This window comes from Diorhabda sublineata, chromosome 4 (genome assembly GCF_026230105.1).
Source record: "Diorhabda sublineata isolate icDioSubl1.1 chromosome 4, icDioSubl1.1, whole genome shotgun sequence".
Classification (NCBI taxonomy): domain Eukaryota; kingdom Metazoa; phylum Arthropoda; class Insecta; order Coleoptera; family Chrysomelidae; genus Diorhabda; species Diorhabda sublineata.
The window spans coordinates 681,289-700,607 of NC_079477.1; the positions used below are offsets into that span (position 1 = coordinate 681,289).

Sequence of the window (19,319 nt, forward strand, 5' to 3'; positions counted from 1 at the left end):
TCCCCTTCTTGGACACGATGTTCTTTGTTATAAAATGCACTACCTCCTAGTTTTTGCGTGTTATCTCGCGATTTGGCCTTTCAGCATGCTTCGTTCTTATGGTTGAGCTCCATGGTGTCTATTAATTGGCAAAGCATCAAATTCTTTATGACCAATCCTACATTGTGCAGAGCCAAAGCCTCCGAATCAATCAGAAACACTTTCTACTCAGGAATTTCTTAATCAACTCTATAATTTATCTCAAAAAGTGATCCAAGTTATGAACCTTCAGCTTAGGATCACTGGCGATTGTTCAACGAATTCTGAAAGACTAACTTGAAGTTTCGAATAGAACAACAGCGTCAGAAAAGTACCAAATTCGGGAAGGTAAAAGTTTATTGGTACCAAACTTTGAGGAATAGTTGATTGATCTGGAAAAAATCGCCTGGAAATGTTTTGTGAACGTTTTCCAAACTATCATACAACAAAAAATTATCATCATGACACAAAGAGAGATATGTTTGTTTGAGATCGATTCTGTATTGTCCTGCACCATTTAATATAAACTGGTATCATAAATAATCAGTTGGTTGAAATGAATTTTCTTGTAAGCCCTCGTAAATTGTTGTTCTTAAACTTTCTCGAGCTAAAAATCGGAGAAAACGAAGAAAACTTTCAAAGAATTATCAAATATGTGGTAATAAACTTTCCCTTACAATATAACGAACTAATTACTCACGATTTTCAATTTCTCCGTCTTGGGGTTGCTGCTCGAACATAACTCCTTCCTTCACGTCGCTCTTTGTACTCGAACGATCGTTATCCATAGGTGCCGAAGTTGATTTTGGTCGATCGAATGATTCCCAGTTGACGTCTATTGAACCGCGTTGCCTTGATGGAAACAACTCTCGTTTCCAGAAGTCTTTATCCATATCTGGAGTAGATTCATAAAATATTCTTTCTTAGCTGTAAAAAGGACGAAAAGGAATTAGATAATACCGCCTTCTATGAAAGTCAGATATAAAAACAAATTCATTGAATGTATCAGCTTGTAAAACATATTCGTATTCAACGCCGTTTATCTTTGATACGTAAATTTCTTAAAAAATCAAAAAAAAATCGTTTTTGTTTCAATTTGGTTTTCTTCTGGACAAAACCTTCCTTCAGAAACGCAACTCCACGCAACCGCCACAACCCCAGCTCTGCAGAGAAGCTATTCCCATTTCGGTGCTTACTAAATAGTACTGAAGCATGAAATGGATTGAATCCTAGACGCAGAACTCTTCGGGAAGTACCAAATAGATCCACAATCTACCAAAGACAAGTTAAAGTCATTTAGGGACTTGTTACACTTGGATATTTCTTTGAACTTGGAAGATCTATCCAATATTCTGCCTTAAAGGGTCACAATGAAAGTTTATTCTATCAATAATTACGTTCCTTGTGCTGCTTATATAAGATATCCTCAAAAATATGAATCCATTGGGTTTAATTCAAGAGAACTTGGTGGGAAAGTTGATGGAGATGATTACACGGGACAATTTTGATAATTTAGTAGATCCATATGGTTCTGTATGGTCAGCGATTTCTCCAAAATGAATTGTAAAATCGCCATAATATGGTCAATAATGTCAAGTTAAACTTGGTCTTGGTCTTTCGGAATTTAATTGTCGATATTTTATTGAAATGCGTGTCTTTCCAATCCATCCTTTTCTGTTCTTTTTGTATTCACAAAGTTTATCTAAAAATAAATGAAAGTCCAAGGTTACTTCAGACTAATTTTATGTAATCGCTGGAATAGCAGCTTGTTATCTATTTTCCTCTTCGTAATTTATGTAAAAGAACATTTTATTTGCCAAAGTTTGCATGTCTGGATATCTTAATTTGCTTTTTCTCGAGCTGAAGTTTGTTTTTGAAAACGGTTCCATAAATTTTACATAAATTAGAGTCATAAACAAATATCAACAACCTTTCTATAATATAAATATTTGTACAGCTATCTGTACCGTATTTTTCAAAACATACAACGTATATATGTTAAAATCAGTAAAAAACTTCAGGTTCAGCGCATTTGAATTCAGTTTATAATAAATAGTCGTAGTGGACAGACCGAAATGGAAAATAATCGAAGAATTTAAATAAATTAGTTAAGTGATAGTGATAAGTGAATCATTATAAGATAGCGTAGTGTATAGTGTTTAAATAAATTAACAACGTCAGAATCGAATAAAAATCATATGAATTAATAAGAAAAACATCTGTTTTGAAGAGGTACACATTTAAACTCTTCCAATACTTTCACCAGATTCCACAATTTAAGGTATGCTTCTGGACTTACTTAGATTCAGTCTAAACATTTATCCAGATCCATTAAATAAGCCACCAATATCGCTTTCTTCATATCGCCGAATAATTCGAAATCATCTCCGCCCTAGATCCGGTCCTGCTAAAATTCGGCGAACGCGCTACATTTGATGAAATACCCGGAATTCGTTTGATCCTTGTGTGTATATTAGTTTTCATAGCAAGCGGTTTATTTACATTGTTTTTTCGAATAATTTCTAAGAAAATCTATTTATTTATTTGTTTTGTTCCTTTTTTTTGTAAATCTAAAGATTTTCTGTAGCGCATTTGAATTCAGTTTATAATAAATAGTCGTAGTGGAATATAAATTATTTAAGTTAGTTAAGTGATAGTGATAAGTGAATTATTATAAGATAGTGTAGTGTATAGTGTTTAAATAAATTAACAACGTCAGAATCGAATAAAAATCATATGAATTAATAAGAAAAACATCTGTTTTGAAGAGGATGGAAACTATAGGAGTGAAACTTCTTAATTTCCCGCTCAGTTTTCTTTGTCATTAATGAGCCGATACCCTGAAACTTGTGATATAAGCATTAGAAAACTTAAACTGGGATCTTTTCGGTTAAGATGATTGGGTTGGTGTGTGGTTACTTAGATATCTGGAACGTCTTAGCTCGGTCCAGGAGGTGCGCAATTAGCAAATTGGTTTTGGAGGAGAACTAGACCAACTCCTAACTACTTTTTCAGCATACCATCGTACCAAACATCCAGTAAACATATTAATTAATCTTTTTAGGTCATATTTGCTTAATGGAAGTGCCTTTTGGAACCAGTTGGAAGAATGATAAGCCTTGCATTCCTATTTGGTACAAAACCCATGAGTTTCAAAGTTTGGGTGCAATTCTCTACAAGTTTTGATCCAATTCTACCAGAATCTTGCGTTTTGCTATCTGAATAAATAACTTTACAGAGACTATGAAACTAGAATACGTTTCTTCATGAGAAATGGAAAGTTTTGATCCCTTGAGATTTCAAGCTCGATTTCTGAGCTCTATATTCCGGAACCTCTATTTTAGAGGTCCGTTGGAAACCAATCTCCGCATTTGTCTATTTTTGTACCATAAATGGATTAGAGATGAAGCAAATTAATCAACTCTTATCATCTATTCTTTTTTTATAATTATTGTTGATTGTTAACGAAAATTGACATGTTCTACTTTGGTATAATCGACTTGGTGGTTTATTTTTGGTGAGATAATTACGGCATTTTGATCTAATTATTCTCGCCGAGATATTATCTTTTGATAACCAGTTAGTTCGAAATTACGTCAAGTATAAAACGTCTGCTCTTTGAAAATTATAATAAAGCTTCTGTCTCAATATGTTAATTAGCTCTGGGTTCGTTCGGGAAATTTGTTTTAAAAAACAACTATAGAAACGTATTTTCTTTGTGTTTTGATATTTTAAATCTAATTTGATTTGTTTCTCATAAACATACTTAAACAGAATCATCATCATCATCATCGTTTTTGTCTGTAACCTACTTAAGTGAAGTCAGTGATTATCATTTTTTTTATTATATTCTTCGCACATGGTGTTTGCTTTAAACTATCGACAAAAGGAATGTTAGTCGTTGATTTTTTGTTTTAGTTACGATATTTCTCAAAATATATATAGTCCAGTGAGTACGGTACAATTGAAGCGAAAAATGAAAAGTTGACATCAACATAACTCGGAATCTATGGCGAATTTCGAAAAAAGTGAAGGTATCAAAAATGTAGTACGAAAAATTTCCTACAAAAAAGGTTTCTTGTAATTTTTTCCTAATATCAAAATTACTCTTACAAAAAGTGAATTTAGAGTTACTGGATTTTTTCAACGGCGCGGATAACATTTATTAAAAATAGAGATAATATTAAAACCAATAGCGATCTCGTCGATTTCATTTCTTCCAATTCCGTGCTCATCAGGGTGTTTTCACTGCCTTCTCCTGCAGGACTGGTCTCTCCAAAAGTTAAATTTTTCTTCCCCAAGTCAGCAGGAATCAGATTTGTCTATAAATTTTGTAAACACGACCCGCACAGGCTTCTACATAGCAGTCCAGTCTTCTTGCACACAACTTACTTCAAACTTTTTGGCAGTTTTGGAGCTCTTGGCGAAAATTGAGGCTCGACAACTCAGCTACGAAATTTATGCTTTGGTTTCCTCATTATTTTGCGAAAATGGCTGGTATTCAACAACTAAAAAAGTAACCAAACTCGTCAACTATGAAAAAATCTAATATTAGTAAAAGTAGTTTTTTTTTTCTATCACAGAGTAAGTTCAAAGGTATGATAGGTCTTATTTTAGAGGTAATTGACGACCTCAAGCAACGGTTCGCTGCTGGGTGTAGCAAAATCAAAGACACACGTGTTTTAAGTTTTCGCCCAGACAACCAGAAAAAACAATCCCGTTCGTGTTATTTTCCAAGAAAATTTTGATTCTTTTGCCGATGCAGTTAAAAAATAGAGACTCTAAAGAGTAAAATGCATTTTATTTCGTTCCGAAATATTGAGTTTTCGAGAAGATACAGCAGTTTCTTCTTCAGCGTCAGAATCTACGTGGCGCGAAAATTTTTTAGTAAATTGAGACCACGAAGTTTGAGCGCATTTTACAAAGAAACCACAGCACTTGAGGAAAAACTACAGGGAAGCTTTTTTGTAGAAAATTTCCTAAACTTTATTTTTGATTTCTTTACTTTTTCCGAAATTCGGCGTAGATTCCGAGTTATTTGCTAAAATCGCTAAGCGGCCAAAATTTTGATGTTAACTTTTACTGTGATTACTATAAAAAATCTAATATTAGTGAAAGTAGTTTTTTTTTCTATCACAGAGTAAGTTCAAAGGTATGATAGGTCTTATTTTAGAGGTAATTGACGACCTCAAGCAACGGTTCGCTGCTGGGTGTAGCAAAATCAAAGACACACGTGTTTTAAGTTTTCGCCCAGGCAACCAGAAAAAACAATCCCGTTCGTGTTATTTTCCAAGAAAATTTTGATTCTTTTGCCGATGCAGTTAAAAAATAGAGACTCTAAAGAGTAAAATGCATTTTATTTCGTTCCGAAATATTGAGTTTTCGAGAAGATACAGCAGTTTCTTCTTCAGCGTCAGAATCTACGTGGCGCGAAAATTTTTTAGTAAATTGAGACCACGAAGTTTGAGCGCATTTTACAAAGAAACCACAGCACTTGAGGAAAAACTACATGGAAGCTTTTTTGTAGAAAATTTCCTAAACTTTATTTTTGATTTCTTTACTTTTTCCGAAATTCGGCGTAGATTCCGAGTTATTTGCTAAAATCGCTAAGCGGCCAAAATTTTGATGTTAACTTTTACTGTGATTACTATAAAAAATCTAATATTAGTAAAAGTAGTTTTTTTTTCTATCACAGAGTAAGTTCAAAGGTATTATAGGTCTTATTTTAGAGGTAATTGACGATCTCAAGCAACGGTTCGCTGCTGGGTGTAGCAAAATCAAAGACACACGTGTTTTAAGTTTTCGCCCAGGCAACCAGAAAAAACAATCCCGTTCGTGTTATTTTCCAAGAAAATTTTGATTCTTTTGCCGATGCAGTTAAAAAATAGAGACTCTAAAGAGTAAAATTCATTTTATTTCGTTTCGAAATATTGAGTTTTCGAGAAGATACAGCAGTTTCTTCTTCAGCGTCAGAATCTACGTGGCGCGAAAATTTTTTAGTAAATTGAGACCACGAAGTTTAAGCGCATTTTACAAAGAAACCACAGCACTTGAGGAAAAACTATAGGGAAGCTTTTTTGTAGAAAATTTCCTAAACTTTATTTTTGATTTCTTTACTTTTTCCGAAATTCGGCGTAGATTCCGAGTTATTTGCTAAAATCGCTAAGCGGCCAAAATTTTGATGTTAACTTTTACTGTGATTACTATAAAAAATCTAATATTAGTAAAAGTAGTTTTTTTTTTCTATCACAGAGTAAGTTCAAAGGTATGATAGGTCTTATTTTAGAGGTAATTGACGATCTCAAGCAACGGTTCGCTGCTGGGTGTAGCAAAATCAAAGACACACGTGTTTTAAGTTTTCGCCCAGGCAACCAGAAAAAACAATCCCGTTCGTGTTATTTTCCAAGAAAATTTTGATTCTTTTGCCGATGCAGTTAAAAAATAGAGACTCTAAAGAGTAAAATGCATTTTATTTCGTTCCGAAATATTGAGTTTTCGAGAAGATACAGCAGTTTCTTCTTCAGCGTCAGAATCTACGTGGCGCGAAAATTTTTTAGTAAATTGAGACCACGAAGTTTGAGCGCATTTTACAAAGAAACCACAGCACTTGAGGAAAAATTACAGGGTAGCTTTTTTGTAGAAAATTTCCTAAACTTTATTTTTGATTTCTTTACTTTTTCCGAAATTCGGCGTAGATTCCGAGTTATTTGCTAAAATCGCTAAGCGGCCAAAATTTTGATGTTAACTTTTACTGTGATTACTATAAAAAATCTAATATTAGTAAAAGTAGTTTTTTTTTCTATCACAGAGTAAGTTCAAAGGTATGATAGGTCTTATTTTAGAGGTAATTGACGACCTCAAGCAACGGTTCGCTGCTGGGTGTAGCAAAATCAAAGATACACGTGTTTTAAGTTTTCGCCCAGGCAACCTGAATAAAACAATCCCGTTCGTGTTATTTTCCAAGAAAATTTTGATTCTTTTGCCGATGCAGTTAAAAAATAGAGACTCTAAAGAGTAAAATTCATTTTATTTCGTTTCGAAATATTGAGTTTTCGAGAAGATACAGCAGTTTCTTCTTCAGCGTCAGAATCTACGTGGCGCGAAAATTTTTTAGTAAATTGAGACCACGAAGTTTGAGCGCATTTTACAAAGAAACCACAGCACTTGAGGAAAAATTACAGAGAAGCTTTTTTGTAGAAAATTTCCTAAACTTTATTTTTGATATCTTTACTTTTTCCGAAATTCGGCGTAGATTCCGAGTTATTTGCTAAAATCGAATATCAAACTATTAATAATACAGTATCAGTATACAAGCTACCTTAAATACTAAATAACTATACTTTTAATTGGGTTCAAGTGTCTAGATATATATAAAGGACACTTTGAATCGCTTAACTATATTATTAACAGATCCGATATAATTTGTTAAACTCTCTCCACTATAACTATTAAAATTTATGGAGAATTTGTATGTCGCTTGTATTTTATGATTAGTATCTTCTCTTTAACCGTTTTCACTGCCTTATACGCTTTTATTTTGTTATTTCCTGATCCTAAATTGATTTTTAAGACTCCATTATGCACCAGAGCTCGTTGTACTCCCATGGTGTTTGTCCAATGACACCACATTTTATTTTTCTGTTCTTAAACTTATTTCTATCGCTTTCGGCCAGACACTTGGTCACAAGGATAGCTGAGGCAGTTCCTTTATATCCTTCGACATTGCTTGGTATCGATTATATAATTTTTATTCAAATATATGATTTACATTAAGATGAAAGATTGAAAGCCTTTATGGTAGGAGCTTTTCCCGTCTGTTGCAATTATAATTCATTCCGCCATTTTCTTTTTCAGTGTTGGAACTGGAAAATTCATTTCCCGATGTTTGCTACATTGTAGTTAATTCATATATATCCAGATTGTTCCGCGTTAGGCTATAAAACATTCCTGAAACCTCACGAGAACGTGTACGAAACTGCAGAAATAAAATTACCACCCAGATATTTCGTTCAAAATTGAAAATTCAATTATCAGTTTACAACATCTGCTTGGTTCTATGTGTTTATGAGAATTTATACGAAGGAATATATCGATAACCGTCGTAATTAACGAAATCCTTAACGTAGATATTGAAAACTGACGTAGAAACATCATGACCACGATACTTGGGACCCTAAATGTAAAACGAATACAGAAAATACTGTCCGTCATCTTCAAATTGACGCAAATGTACAAAACGAAGTATTCGGAGTTGACCTAGAGGATAAAGAAGTACTTCAAAATGATGACGATGGTTCAAAAACAAGGATTATCACATCCTGTTAGACTGTGTCTGCACAAACTGTTCCACGTCTTGATTTTCGAATTTTCTCGAGCGACGTGCACGGATTTTATTCTTCACATCACTAACTTGTCCGAACAGCTCAAATTTTTCCACCAATTTCTGTATCGCGGTCCGAGAAGGTGCTTCACGTCGACCCAAAAATGTTTTAGTTTTACGAACCGTCTCTGCTAAACTTTCACCATTTTTATAGTGAATGTTTTGATTAATGGCGTAGTTTCTACTTGTCAAATGTCAAAAAAATGACAGCTTCAAAAGTGACATTTACCGAAATGGCGGGCCGTTCAAAATAACACCTCTTATTGGATAACTGCAAGATTTGAACGCGTATAGCAAAGACGTTGTGGAGGTAATTTAGCTACCACGATAAAAACCAAGTTGAATGAAATATTAAAGAAAAGTAAAATTACGAAATTTTCATATTTTCGATATAATTTCTAACTAAGACGAATTTTAATTCTGCTTGAATGGAATTCTATGTTTTGTTACAAAAAAATTATTAATTGCAATATTATATTAACGGTTTTAGTGAACTGTATCGGGACTCACGAATGCCAGTTTTCTTTTTTTGTAAACAAATTTTTACGTAATCAGTTTGTAACATATTAGCAAAAAGTTAATATGACTTAAGTAAGTCGAATCAAAACACTTTTTTCAAAATCACGATTGTGATATAACAGTCCCATTTCACGTTCTATATTTTATTAACTATGACATTAACAAAATAATACGTTCCATATACAGGGTGTTTCATAAACAAGTGAATCCCGTATCTAGTATACATCGAAATCTGAAAACTATTTGGGGTTTCCTCGAGTAAATAATTTTCGCAACGCCATCCAAACATACATTTTTTTCAATTTGTTTTTATGTCTGACTCTCATAGAGGGAGCTAGTTACACGGTTCGTACCAAGTTGTATTGAACTTTTAATAAGCATTAAGTGAATTAAAATCGACGTTGATTATGTTTGACGGGTTCTGGGACTCAAACTGTTGTTTGTTCCGTACTACGACTAGCTTAGTATAAAACTTGTTATTCGTTGAATTAGATAATGTTAATCAAAAGTTTAGATGATTGCTTAGGAAGCTCCAGTGCTTACCAGACGATCTACCGATTAAATTGACTCATTTTTGAGCAGCAACTTTATGATATGTGCCTGGGTTTTTTAAGAAATAACTTATTCGCGATATTAGAAGATTCAAAGCTAGGAACTCCGTCGTACTTTGATTAAAAATGTGGTAATTCATTGAATAATCATTTTCCGAATCGATTGATTGGTAAAGGTGCAGAAACTTCGATTAATTGGCCTTCTCGGACACGCGATTTTAATCCCTTGGATAACACGCAAGTTTTCTACGTGTCATTTTTTTTGAAACACGATGCTAGATTTGAGAGAAACAATTGAGGTACGTATCAATCTCAAATTTCTCGTTAAATTGGAAAAAAACTACGACTGAGTGTTATAAATTGTTGTAAGAGTCCTACGGGGACAATTCTCTATCTAGTGCGCGTGTTTTTGAGTGGTGTAAGCGCTCTAGCGAAGCCCGAGTGTTTCAACTTCGAAATTGTGCGTCCAGATTGTTGAAGGAGCATCAGGATCATTGCCGAGGTTATTAACACCGATAAAGAAACGGTTAGAAACATTTCATACGAGGAATAACACATTTGACACTGACCAAAAGCTTTTGCGTCAACGGGTCTGATTGGATTCCTTTGAAAGAAAGATCTGTTTTGAAATTTGAGTCCAAGGAAGAGTTGAAGCAAAAAATGGCAGAGTTCCTAAAGAACCTCACCAAAGAAGACTTCCAGCACTGGTTCCATCAATGGATAAAACGTATGGAAAGATGTAGAGTAATATCTCGTTATTTAATGGCCAAACCTCGTATATATTAAAGTAGTTTAACGGTTTTTTTTTCCAAGTCAAGTCTACATTGTTTCACAAATATAAACATCTGGAATAAGAAAGTTATACCGGAGGCTACTTAGATCAAATAAATTCGTTTTAAATTGGTAAACATAAAATAATTGAACGTACTTTCTTTCGTAGTTTATATTTTCTAAATGATGTCGAATTAGTAACAAATTAGACCAGGATGGAAGCGTTGGAAGTGAAAAAAAAATAATAGAATATAAAAAAAAACGAGAGGAAAAATGATAGACGGTTTATCTTGATTTTTGGAAAAACTACAAGTCTTATGGAAAAACGTCAAATAAAAAAGTTGTAGGTAATAAGAATATCTACAACTTTTGTATTTACAATTTTTTCGCATAACCTCAAAATTTATGTGAAAAATTCAAAAAACTAAATAATCGATTTTTTATTTTTCACAAAAAACATTTTTTTATTATTTATTTTGATATAATATCGAAAAAGTACCCCAATTTTCGTGAAAATAACTTTTTTAAAAAAGTAAATTGGTAAATTTTTCCGGAAAATGCAAAAAATAAGACGAAAAAAACTAGCATTCAAATTTTTTCCTAATCATTATGCATAATTTTTGGTTATTTATTCAAATTTAACATTCTAATTACTCATTTTTATCAATATAAAATATTTTTCGTGTAATTAGAGTCGAAAAATTCAATAAATAACCAAAAATTGTATTTAAAAACAAAATTGATATTTTGACGGGAGAATTTTCGATTAAAAATCGAGATGTTTTTTAGAAATTTAGACCAAAATAAGGTTTAGAAATAAGTATTTGGTGAATATGAGAGACAAAAAGGTAACTTTTCCCGAAATTTTGTAAAAAAAACGTTATTTGTAAAAGATAAAAATAAAAAACTCGGTTTTTTGATTTTTTCACATAAATTTTGAGGTTATGTGAAAAAACGATACATACAAAAGTTGTAGATCTTTTCATTATCTACAATTTTTCTATTTAACTTTTTTTCATAGGACTTGTAGTTTAACCGGAAATCGCGATAAACCGTTTTTTGTCCTTAAAAACTCACCCCCTTTCTCTTGACGATCACAGATCGCCCGTAAATTATTTTTCCTTTTATTTTTATCATATTCCCCTCCCTTTGCAATTTTTTTCTTTTTAAAAAATTATCGACCCAGGTCTAAATATCTAATATTTCTTTAATTTCTTATACCTTTTGATATATTAGATTGAGACTCGATAATCAATTTTTTTCCTTCTAAGAATACATACTTACACTATTATCAAACATAAAGCGTATGAAATTATCATAATTTTTATTAATATGTTCAGGTTGAGATTGGGAACTTTTCCGACACACCTCGTATACGCTTATATAATTGTAATTATTTTGAGAAAGAAAAAACACTGTTGGATCTCGTTATATCCAATTATAAGGGTATCTTGATACCAAATATACGGTAAAATCAAAATAAGAAAATGTCCCTCGGGCATCTGACAACAAAATAATTTGGAATTAGATCAGAAATTTATTCAACTTGAAAAAATAACTCATGCAAACGGTTCGGTATGAAAAATACAGTTAATAATGTATTTTAGAAACGTAATTCCAAAGAAAGACATTCTCCTGACATATTTTTCACATTTTTCATTAGATATGAAATAATAGTATTACGAAAAAACATTGAATTGAACCAGTATCACAAAAACTATATATATACAGGGTGTCCCACGACGAATTAAAACTTCTACAGGAAGTCGATTGTAACTTTGTTATTTTAAATAGAACACCTTGTATATTAATATATTTTTGAAATCTACGTAAAATTTTAGTATACTTTTGTCTAAAAATTTTTTTCGAAAAATACATACTTTTTGAGTTATAAATTTTTTTGTAAAAAATTTGACCGTTGCAGACCCTTATTAATTATTTTTTTACGATAATACCCTTGAAGATATGGAACTGATTTTTGTTCGATTACTTTAAGCAAGGTCGAAAGTATCTACATCAATGTTGAAAAATTTTCTATTTTATACAGGGTGTGTAGAAAAAGTGTTCAAAGTTTAACTTCATAAATATCGAATTTCTTTATTTTTTTAAATAGAACCACCCGGTTTTTTCTATTTTAATGCATTCAGGGGTAAAAAATAAGGCATACTTTCTGATCCCGGAAGAACTGGAAGTCGACCATCTTTGAAAATATTTTAGTTAAGAAGATCGAATCTGAAAACCCAATCGTGGAAATTTTCATGATTTTACTATACAGATAGTTATAACACGTTGTGGGACACCCTGTATATATAAATAAATTGCTGTTCGTTATTTTCGTTAAAACTCGAGAACAAATGGACCGATTTGTCTAATTTTGGTCTTAAATTATTCGTAGAAGTCCATGAACGGTTTATTTTTATCACAAATGAAATTTCTGACATATTCGACATTTGACAACCAACTAATATTTCGATCTGTCGATGTTAATCTTTTGTGATAGTGACACTTCACCTCTAAATTGCGAATATTTTTGCAACAAAATAAAACTACGAATGTGTTTGAGAAGTAGTTATACACCTCGATCGTCTAGAATATTCTAGATGCCTCCTATTAAGCCTGGAAGCGTCTAGTCTAGACAATAACGTTGTACATCCATTCTATATATGTCTAGAGTATTTTAGATGCTTCCTATTCAACCTGGAAGCGTCTAGACTAGACAATAACTTCGTATATCCATTCTATATATGTCTAGAGTATTCTAGATGCTTTGTAATCAACTTGGAAGCATCTAGAATAGACAAAAACGTCGTATTTCCATTCTATGTACGTCTAGAGTATTCTAGATGCTTCCTATTCAACCTGGAAGCGTCTAGAATAGACAATAACGTCGTATATCCATTCTATGTATGTCTAGAATATTCTAGATGCTTCCTAATCAATCTGGAAGCGTCTAGACTAGACAATAACGTTGTACATCCATTCTATATATGTCTAGAGTATTTTAGATGCTTCCTATTCAACCTGGAAGCGTCTAGACTAGACAATAACTTCGTATATCCATTCTGTATATGTCTAGAGTATTCTAGATGCTTCCTAATCAATCTGGAAGCGTCTAGACTAGACAATAACGTCGTACATCCATTCTATATATGTCTAGAGTATTCTAGATGCTTCCTATTCAACCTGGAAGCGTCTAGAATAGACAATAACGTCGTATATCCATTCTATGTATGTCTAGAATATTCTAGATGCTTCCTAATCAATCTGGAAGCGTCTAGACTAGACAATAACGTCGTACATCCATTTTATATATGTCTAGAGTATTCTAGATGCTTCCTAATCAATCTGGAAGCGTCTAGACTAGACAATAACGTCGTACATCCATTCTATATATGTCTAGAGTATTCTAGATGCTTTGTAATCAACCTGGAAGCGTCTAGAATAGACAATAACGTCGTATATCCATTCTATGTATGTCTAGAATATTCTAGATGCTTCCTAATCAATTTGGAAGCGTCTAGACTAGACAATAACGTTGTACATCCATTCTATATATGTCTAGAGTATTCTAGATGCTTCCTAATCAATCTGGAAGCGTCTAGACTAGACAATAACGTCGTACATCCATTTTATATATGTCTAGAGTATTCTAGATGCTTCCTAATCAATCTGGAAGCATCTAGACTAGACAATAACGTCGTACATCCATTCTATATATGTCTAGAGTATTCTAGATGCTTTGTAATCAACCTGGAAGCGTCTAGACTAGACAATAACGTTGAACATCCATTCTATATATGTCTAGAATATTCTAGATGCTCCCTATTAAACCTGGAAGCGTCTAGAATAGACAATAACGTCGTATATCCATTCTATGTATGTCTAGAATATTCTAGATGCTTCCTAATCAATCTGGAAGCGTCTAGACTAGACAATAACGTTGTACATCCATTCTATATATGTCTAGAGTATTCTAGATGCTTTGTAATCAATCTGGAAGCGTCTAGACTAAACAATAACGTCGTACATCCATTCTATATATGTCTAGAGTATTCTAGATGCTTCCTATTCAACCTGGAAGCGTCTAGACTAGACAATAACGTCGTACATCCATTCTATATATGTCTAGAATATTCTAGATGATTTTTATTACCTACAGATTTCTGTCACATCACAGACTCAGCGTGTTTTCCCAGTTCAATAACCATAATTGGCTGAGTTAACGAGCAATATTGGCAGCGAGAAATAAAGATGTCGAGGATCTCAATGCAACCAATCAGAGTTTTCTTCCGGGACAGTTAGTTACCTTCAAATCAGCGCTTATACCGATTTTAAACGTTCACAATTTTCGGTACGTCTGGCATTTGCGATAACCATAAATAAATCGCAAGGCAAGAAGGTAGAAGTTTGCGGAATCAACTTGGATTGGATAATTTCACGTATAGATTTACGAATCTGTATCGTATTTATGTATGTCTGTCAATATCAAATTGAAACCTTATAAATAGTCAGTTTTTAGGAAAACTCTGTTTTGTAAGTAAACAACATCATGTGTAATTAATAATAAAACATTTTTTTTTCATTTGTTTTAATGAAAAAACGCAAGTTTATTTCATAGAAAAGTTTCTGCGCAACAAATTTGGTCGATTTGTAAGTATTTTTGAGTGTTCTTGAAATGTCCTATGACACAAACTCTTATATAAATTTATATTGTACAAATAAAACTCCTACGAAAATGTCAATATCAATTACCAGCTCTCGCAAAATAAAACGATATTAAGGTATTTCGATTGGTTTCGGTGAGCAAATATAGTTTCGTGTAAATGAAAATGTAACGGAACTTTATTGAAAAATAAAAAAAATATCACGTCAAATGCTTACACAAGTTTTTTTTTTTTTCAAATCACGCTTTCCATAATCGATTTCATTGATAAATCTACTCAATGCCGATGTGTATTCGTACTTTGGGGGTAAATACCACCCTGGCTAGGAAGTGGTAAGTTTTTTGTATAGAAATCGATATAAAAAAACAATATAAACAAAAATTACTCTATGGAGATTTTTCGAAAAATCGATACTTTTTGTTTTATTCGTGATTGAAATTTCGAATTTTTGTTACAAAAAATATTTGTCGCTATTAACTCAAAAACTTTTAAATTGTAAAAAATGTAATATCAAAAACCCGAGTTATGATTTATTAAGGGTGGAACTTATTTAGTGATTTTGATAAATTGGGAAAAAGTGGGAAAAACCTTTGAAAAACCTTTCAAAGTGCTGGAAAACAAAAAATTGGTTTTTTTAATGAAAATTTCGTTAACCTCAAACTTCACAATAGTCCTTTGACCGTTATCCTTTTATAAATAAAGGATTCAATGTATTCCAAACCATTTTATCCTAATAGATTACAAAATGGTTTCTTAATCGATAAACTAACTCAAAAATTAAAGAGAAACAAACCAACATATATTTTTTTCAAATTTCGGATCATATACATGGTTATAATAAGGGTTGAAATACATTAATTAAGGGTTGAAAATCATTTGTAGTATCATAAAAAATCATTCGATCTTCATTTTAATATTATAAATGTTTTTAAAACAATTTTTTAAATGCTTCAACTTTGATTTCATGTAATTTCGACAATAAGGGGTAGTTTGCACCCCGTATATATATAATTTAACGTAAATCCATGACGTTTTGATGCAATTTAGAGGCGATACCATATTTTTACCATTATTCACTGGACTATAAGTTTAATTAGTGTCTGATACGTTAATTTCCAAAGTTTTAAAATGATTTCAATTAAATATCAAACGTTTTATTGTAGAAGAATTTTTAAATATCGCGCACCCTTATTGAGAAACCTTATTTGATATAATTTAAATTTATGATTCGTATAAATTTCGAAAGGGTCAAGTACACAAATCATTATATCGATTGAAATTCGAAATTTATTTATGGTTTCCTATTCAAAATTTCGTGGAATATTCTCAAAATAGCTTTTTCTTGTTATTTCAAACACGCGAAAAAACAAGCTCAAAATAAATTTGCTAACATATTTTCAGTTTAAAGAATATACAGGGCGAAAACCAAAATCAAAATCTAGAACTACATCAGTTTACGATATAATGGGGCTTTAGAGTAACAAAAAACTAGTAAAAATGGCGTAAAATTAGACGAAAGGGTTAGAAAATTGAATACCAAATGGCTTTAGAGCACTGGGATCTCTTAATAATGTCTTAAACACTGGGAAAGTTGTGACAGATTTGCACGATGAAACATCGACAAAACTCCATGCTATAAAGTGAAATAATCGAGTTTTCAGTATTATAAATTCAAATCCATGCGTTTTTATTGATTAAACATCTCGTATTTTATTCCTCGGGACATATGAATATCCCTAGGGAATCGGATCTGGACACATAAATTTGATTACGTAAACCCTTTTCCAACGTCAAATCCAACTTGCGTAAAAGTTTGTTGACGACTTAATGTGCGTGTTCACTACACTAAAAAATCTTGAAAATTCTCCACGAATATCTCCAACTTGATTTTCTCTGTCTGCCGCAGACGTTTTCATCAATTCCATATATCGCTCGATAAAATAAAAACATTTAAATATTTGCTTGACGCCGATGTTTCGTAACTAACTTTTAAACAAAAAAAAAAAAATTGTAATAATACGATATAAATTAGTTTTAAAAACAATTCGAAGTCAGTAGTGGAGAAAATATATTCAATTAAAATCAACGAAGTAATTAATCGCCATACCGGTGCTGTACGAAAAATACTAGACTAGATCTAATCAATCGATTTAGATCGGGGCTTGTTTCAAGTGTCTGGAAAGTAGTTAGAAGTTTAAGACAACGGAAAAATGCAAACGATGCTGAATCTTCAACTGAATATCTCCAAGGTTATCGATGGATAAAAATCGAAGTGATTAAATAAAAAATTATTATGAACGAATGTAGTTTTCAATCTGTTACGAATTAAACACGAATTAAATTAATACTACCCTCGTTTTTACCCTAATTGAATCACTGGAAACAAATATTTACCACGAAATATCATAACCAGGATCAGAAACAGTAATTTTTCTATTCAGAATTCACACACGGAATTCATTAATAATAATCTGAACTAATCCAATATTTCCCTACAACTTTTCTATACTAAAAATATGGAATATACATAAACGAATTCTGCGAGCTCTTTCCATGACCTTCGATGTAATATAAAATGGCGTCATTCAACTGGAATAGTTCGCTGTATTTGATCTCGAGTAAATACCAGTTTTTCTTGGAACAATCCCTGCTCCGATTCTAATTTTTTGTTTTTAAATGAGACTAAAATCAAAATTTTATCATATACGAGGATACGTTGCAACTTTTTGTACTAAATAACACCACCATTAACATAAAATCCTCGAGATTTATCATAGATATTTTTTAGTCAAGTTCAAAACCTACTAGCAACACGCCACGCCACGCCACGTATCGAATATGCGTGTAAATGTTTTTGATTCAACTATCTGCGTACACACTACACGCCACACCGCGTTTTTGTATTAATACACGAAACTCATCATGTATATTAAGGTTTTTTTCTTAATTTTATTGACCTAAAATCTTCTTTTTTTCGTGCTGTGTAAAATCACAGTCGCGGCAGCACTTTAATCTAAAAAAATCTAGTAGTCTCGAAGCTATTGAGAGTTTTTCTGTTTAAATTTAGAGAATAAAATAAGCGTGACGTGGCGTGGCGTGGAGTTTTGCACATTCAGTTCAAGGCTCAATACTGTACAATGCAAAATAATGCACAATCATTAGACAATTGTATTTGAAAGTATATTTACTTTACTAGACATTGATTTGGGTAAGTACACAACAAAATTGACTCAATATATTTATATCGAAAATGATTTATTTGTCTATGAATGTCATTTGTCACTTAATTAACTCAAGAAACAACGCGGAATCATCACTAAACATGATATTGTTGAATTTCTAATTGTATCCATTACCAGAAACAAATCCTGGCACATTTGGCGACCTCGAACTTCATGATATATTTGCAATTAGAAATTAGTTAAAGTCTAGTTGTTTTTAAATTTCGCGCTTATTTATTAAGCCACTTTTTATTCAGATATATTCCAATGGAACGTGACGCCGTACAGTTTCCGCTTTACAAATAATTTTATGGGATAAAATCCGTGATAGATTTTAAGCCTATAAAGTAAAAGTAAGTTTCTCCAGTTTAATGTTACCACAAAATGATTTTATAAATAAATTGAGAACAATGTTAATTTGCACTTTTATTCATAATATTAGATAAGCGCGAATATCTTTTTTTCAATTTAAAAACAACCATCGACTTTTTGTATTATTTTCTAATGAATTACTATACTTGACGTGCAACTGATTTATATAATCGATATCGATAATCGATTCGATTGATACATATTCCTTTTTTAACGAATGAACTTTATTCTACGTCATTTTTAATCCACCATAAATCAGAAGTGAATTCGATAGTCAGATCCTAACCAAACCGTCGTCTTCAAGCAGTAATTTAAAAAATTTAGTTTGTTAGTTTGATGAAAATTTTTAGGTTAAGAAAATGTCAGATATAAAAAAGAAGAACTGCATTATTCATTAAACTAGAAGAACTCAAAAAGGCCGCTTTTCAATTTTACTACTTTTGACAAAAATTGTTTAAGAATTTCAGCTTTTATTGTTTATTCTAAAGAAAGAAACTCTGTTGTTGTTTAAATCGTTCTGATACGAGAGCCGTTTTTTTTTCAACCTCCGATCGCTCCGTGCAGACGCTACGCTGGCCTAAGAAACCACTCCGCCATTGTTGACATTCAGACGTCAGTCGGCGTTGTGCTAAAACTACGTAAACATATCCGCCATTATTGATACTCCCGCCAATTGTCAATTGCGAAGTGTGATACGTTTTCTACGCGATGAAGGCCGTGCAGAAATCCATCGGAAAATTAGTCGTGTCTATGGGGAAAAGTTCGACAACTACATTTTGTAAAGATTCTAAAGTTGAAACATACCAAATAGGCAAATATTTGG

General features: G+C 32.2%; 1 protein-coding gene across 3 annotated transcripts in view; it reads right to left on the reverse strand.

Moving 5' to 3' along the window:
* LOC130442542 (synaptotagmin-15-like) overlaps nucleotides 1-19,319 on the reverse strand; it is an 80,952-nt gene that overhangs the window by 42,329 nt on the left and 19,304 nt on the right. For all 3 annotated transcript variants that reach the window (XM_056776722.1, XM_056776723.1, XM_056776724.1), the window contains exon 2: nucleotides 719-945. In XM_056776722.1, coding sequence (XP_056632700.1) covers nucleotides 719-911 — 193 coding nt within the window. In that variant the 5' untranslated portion in view covers nucleotides 912-945. The remainder of the gene's footprint in view (nucleotides 1-718; nucleotides 946-19,319) is intronic.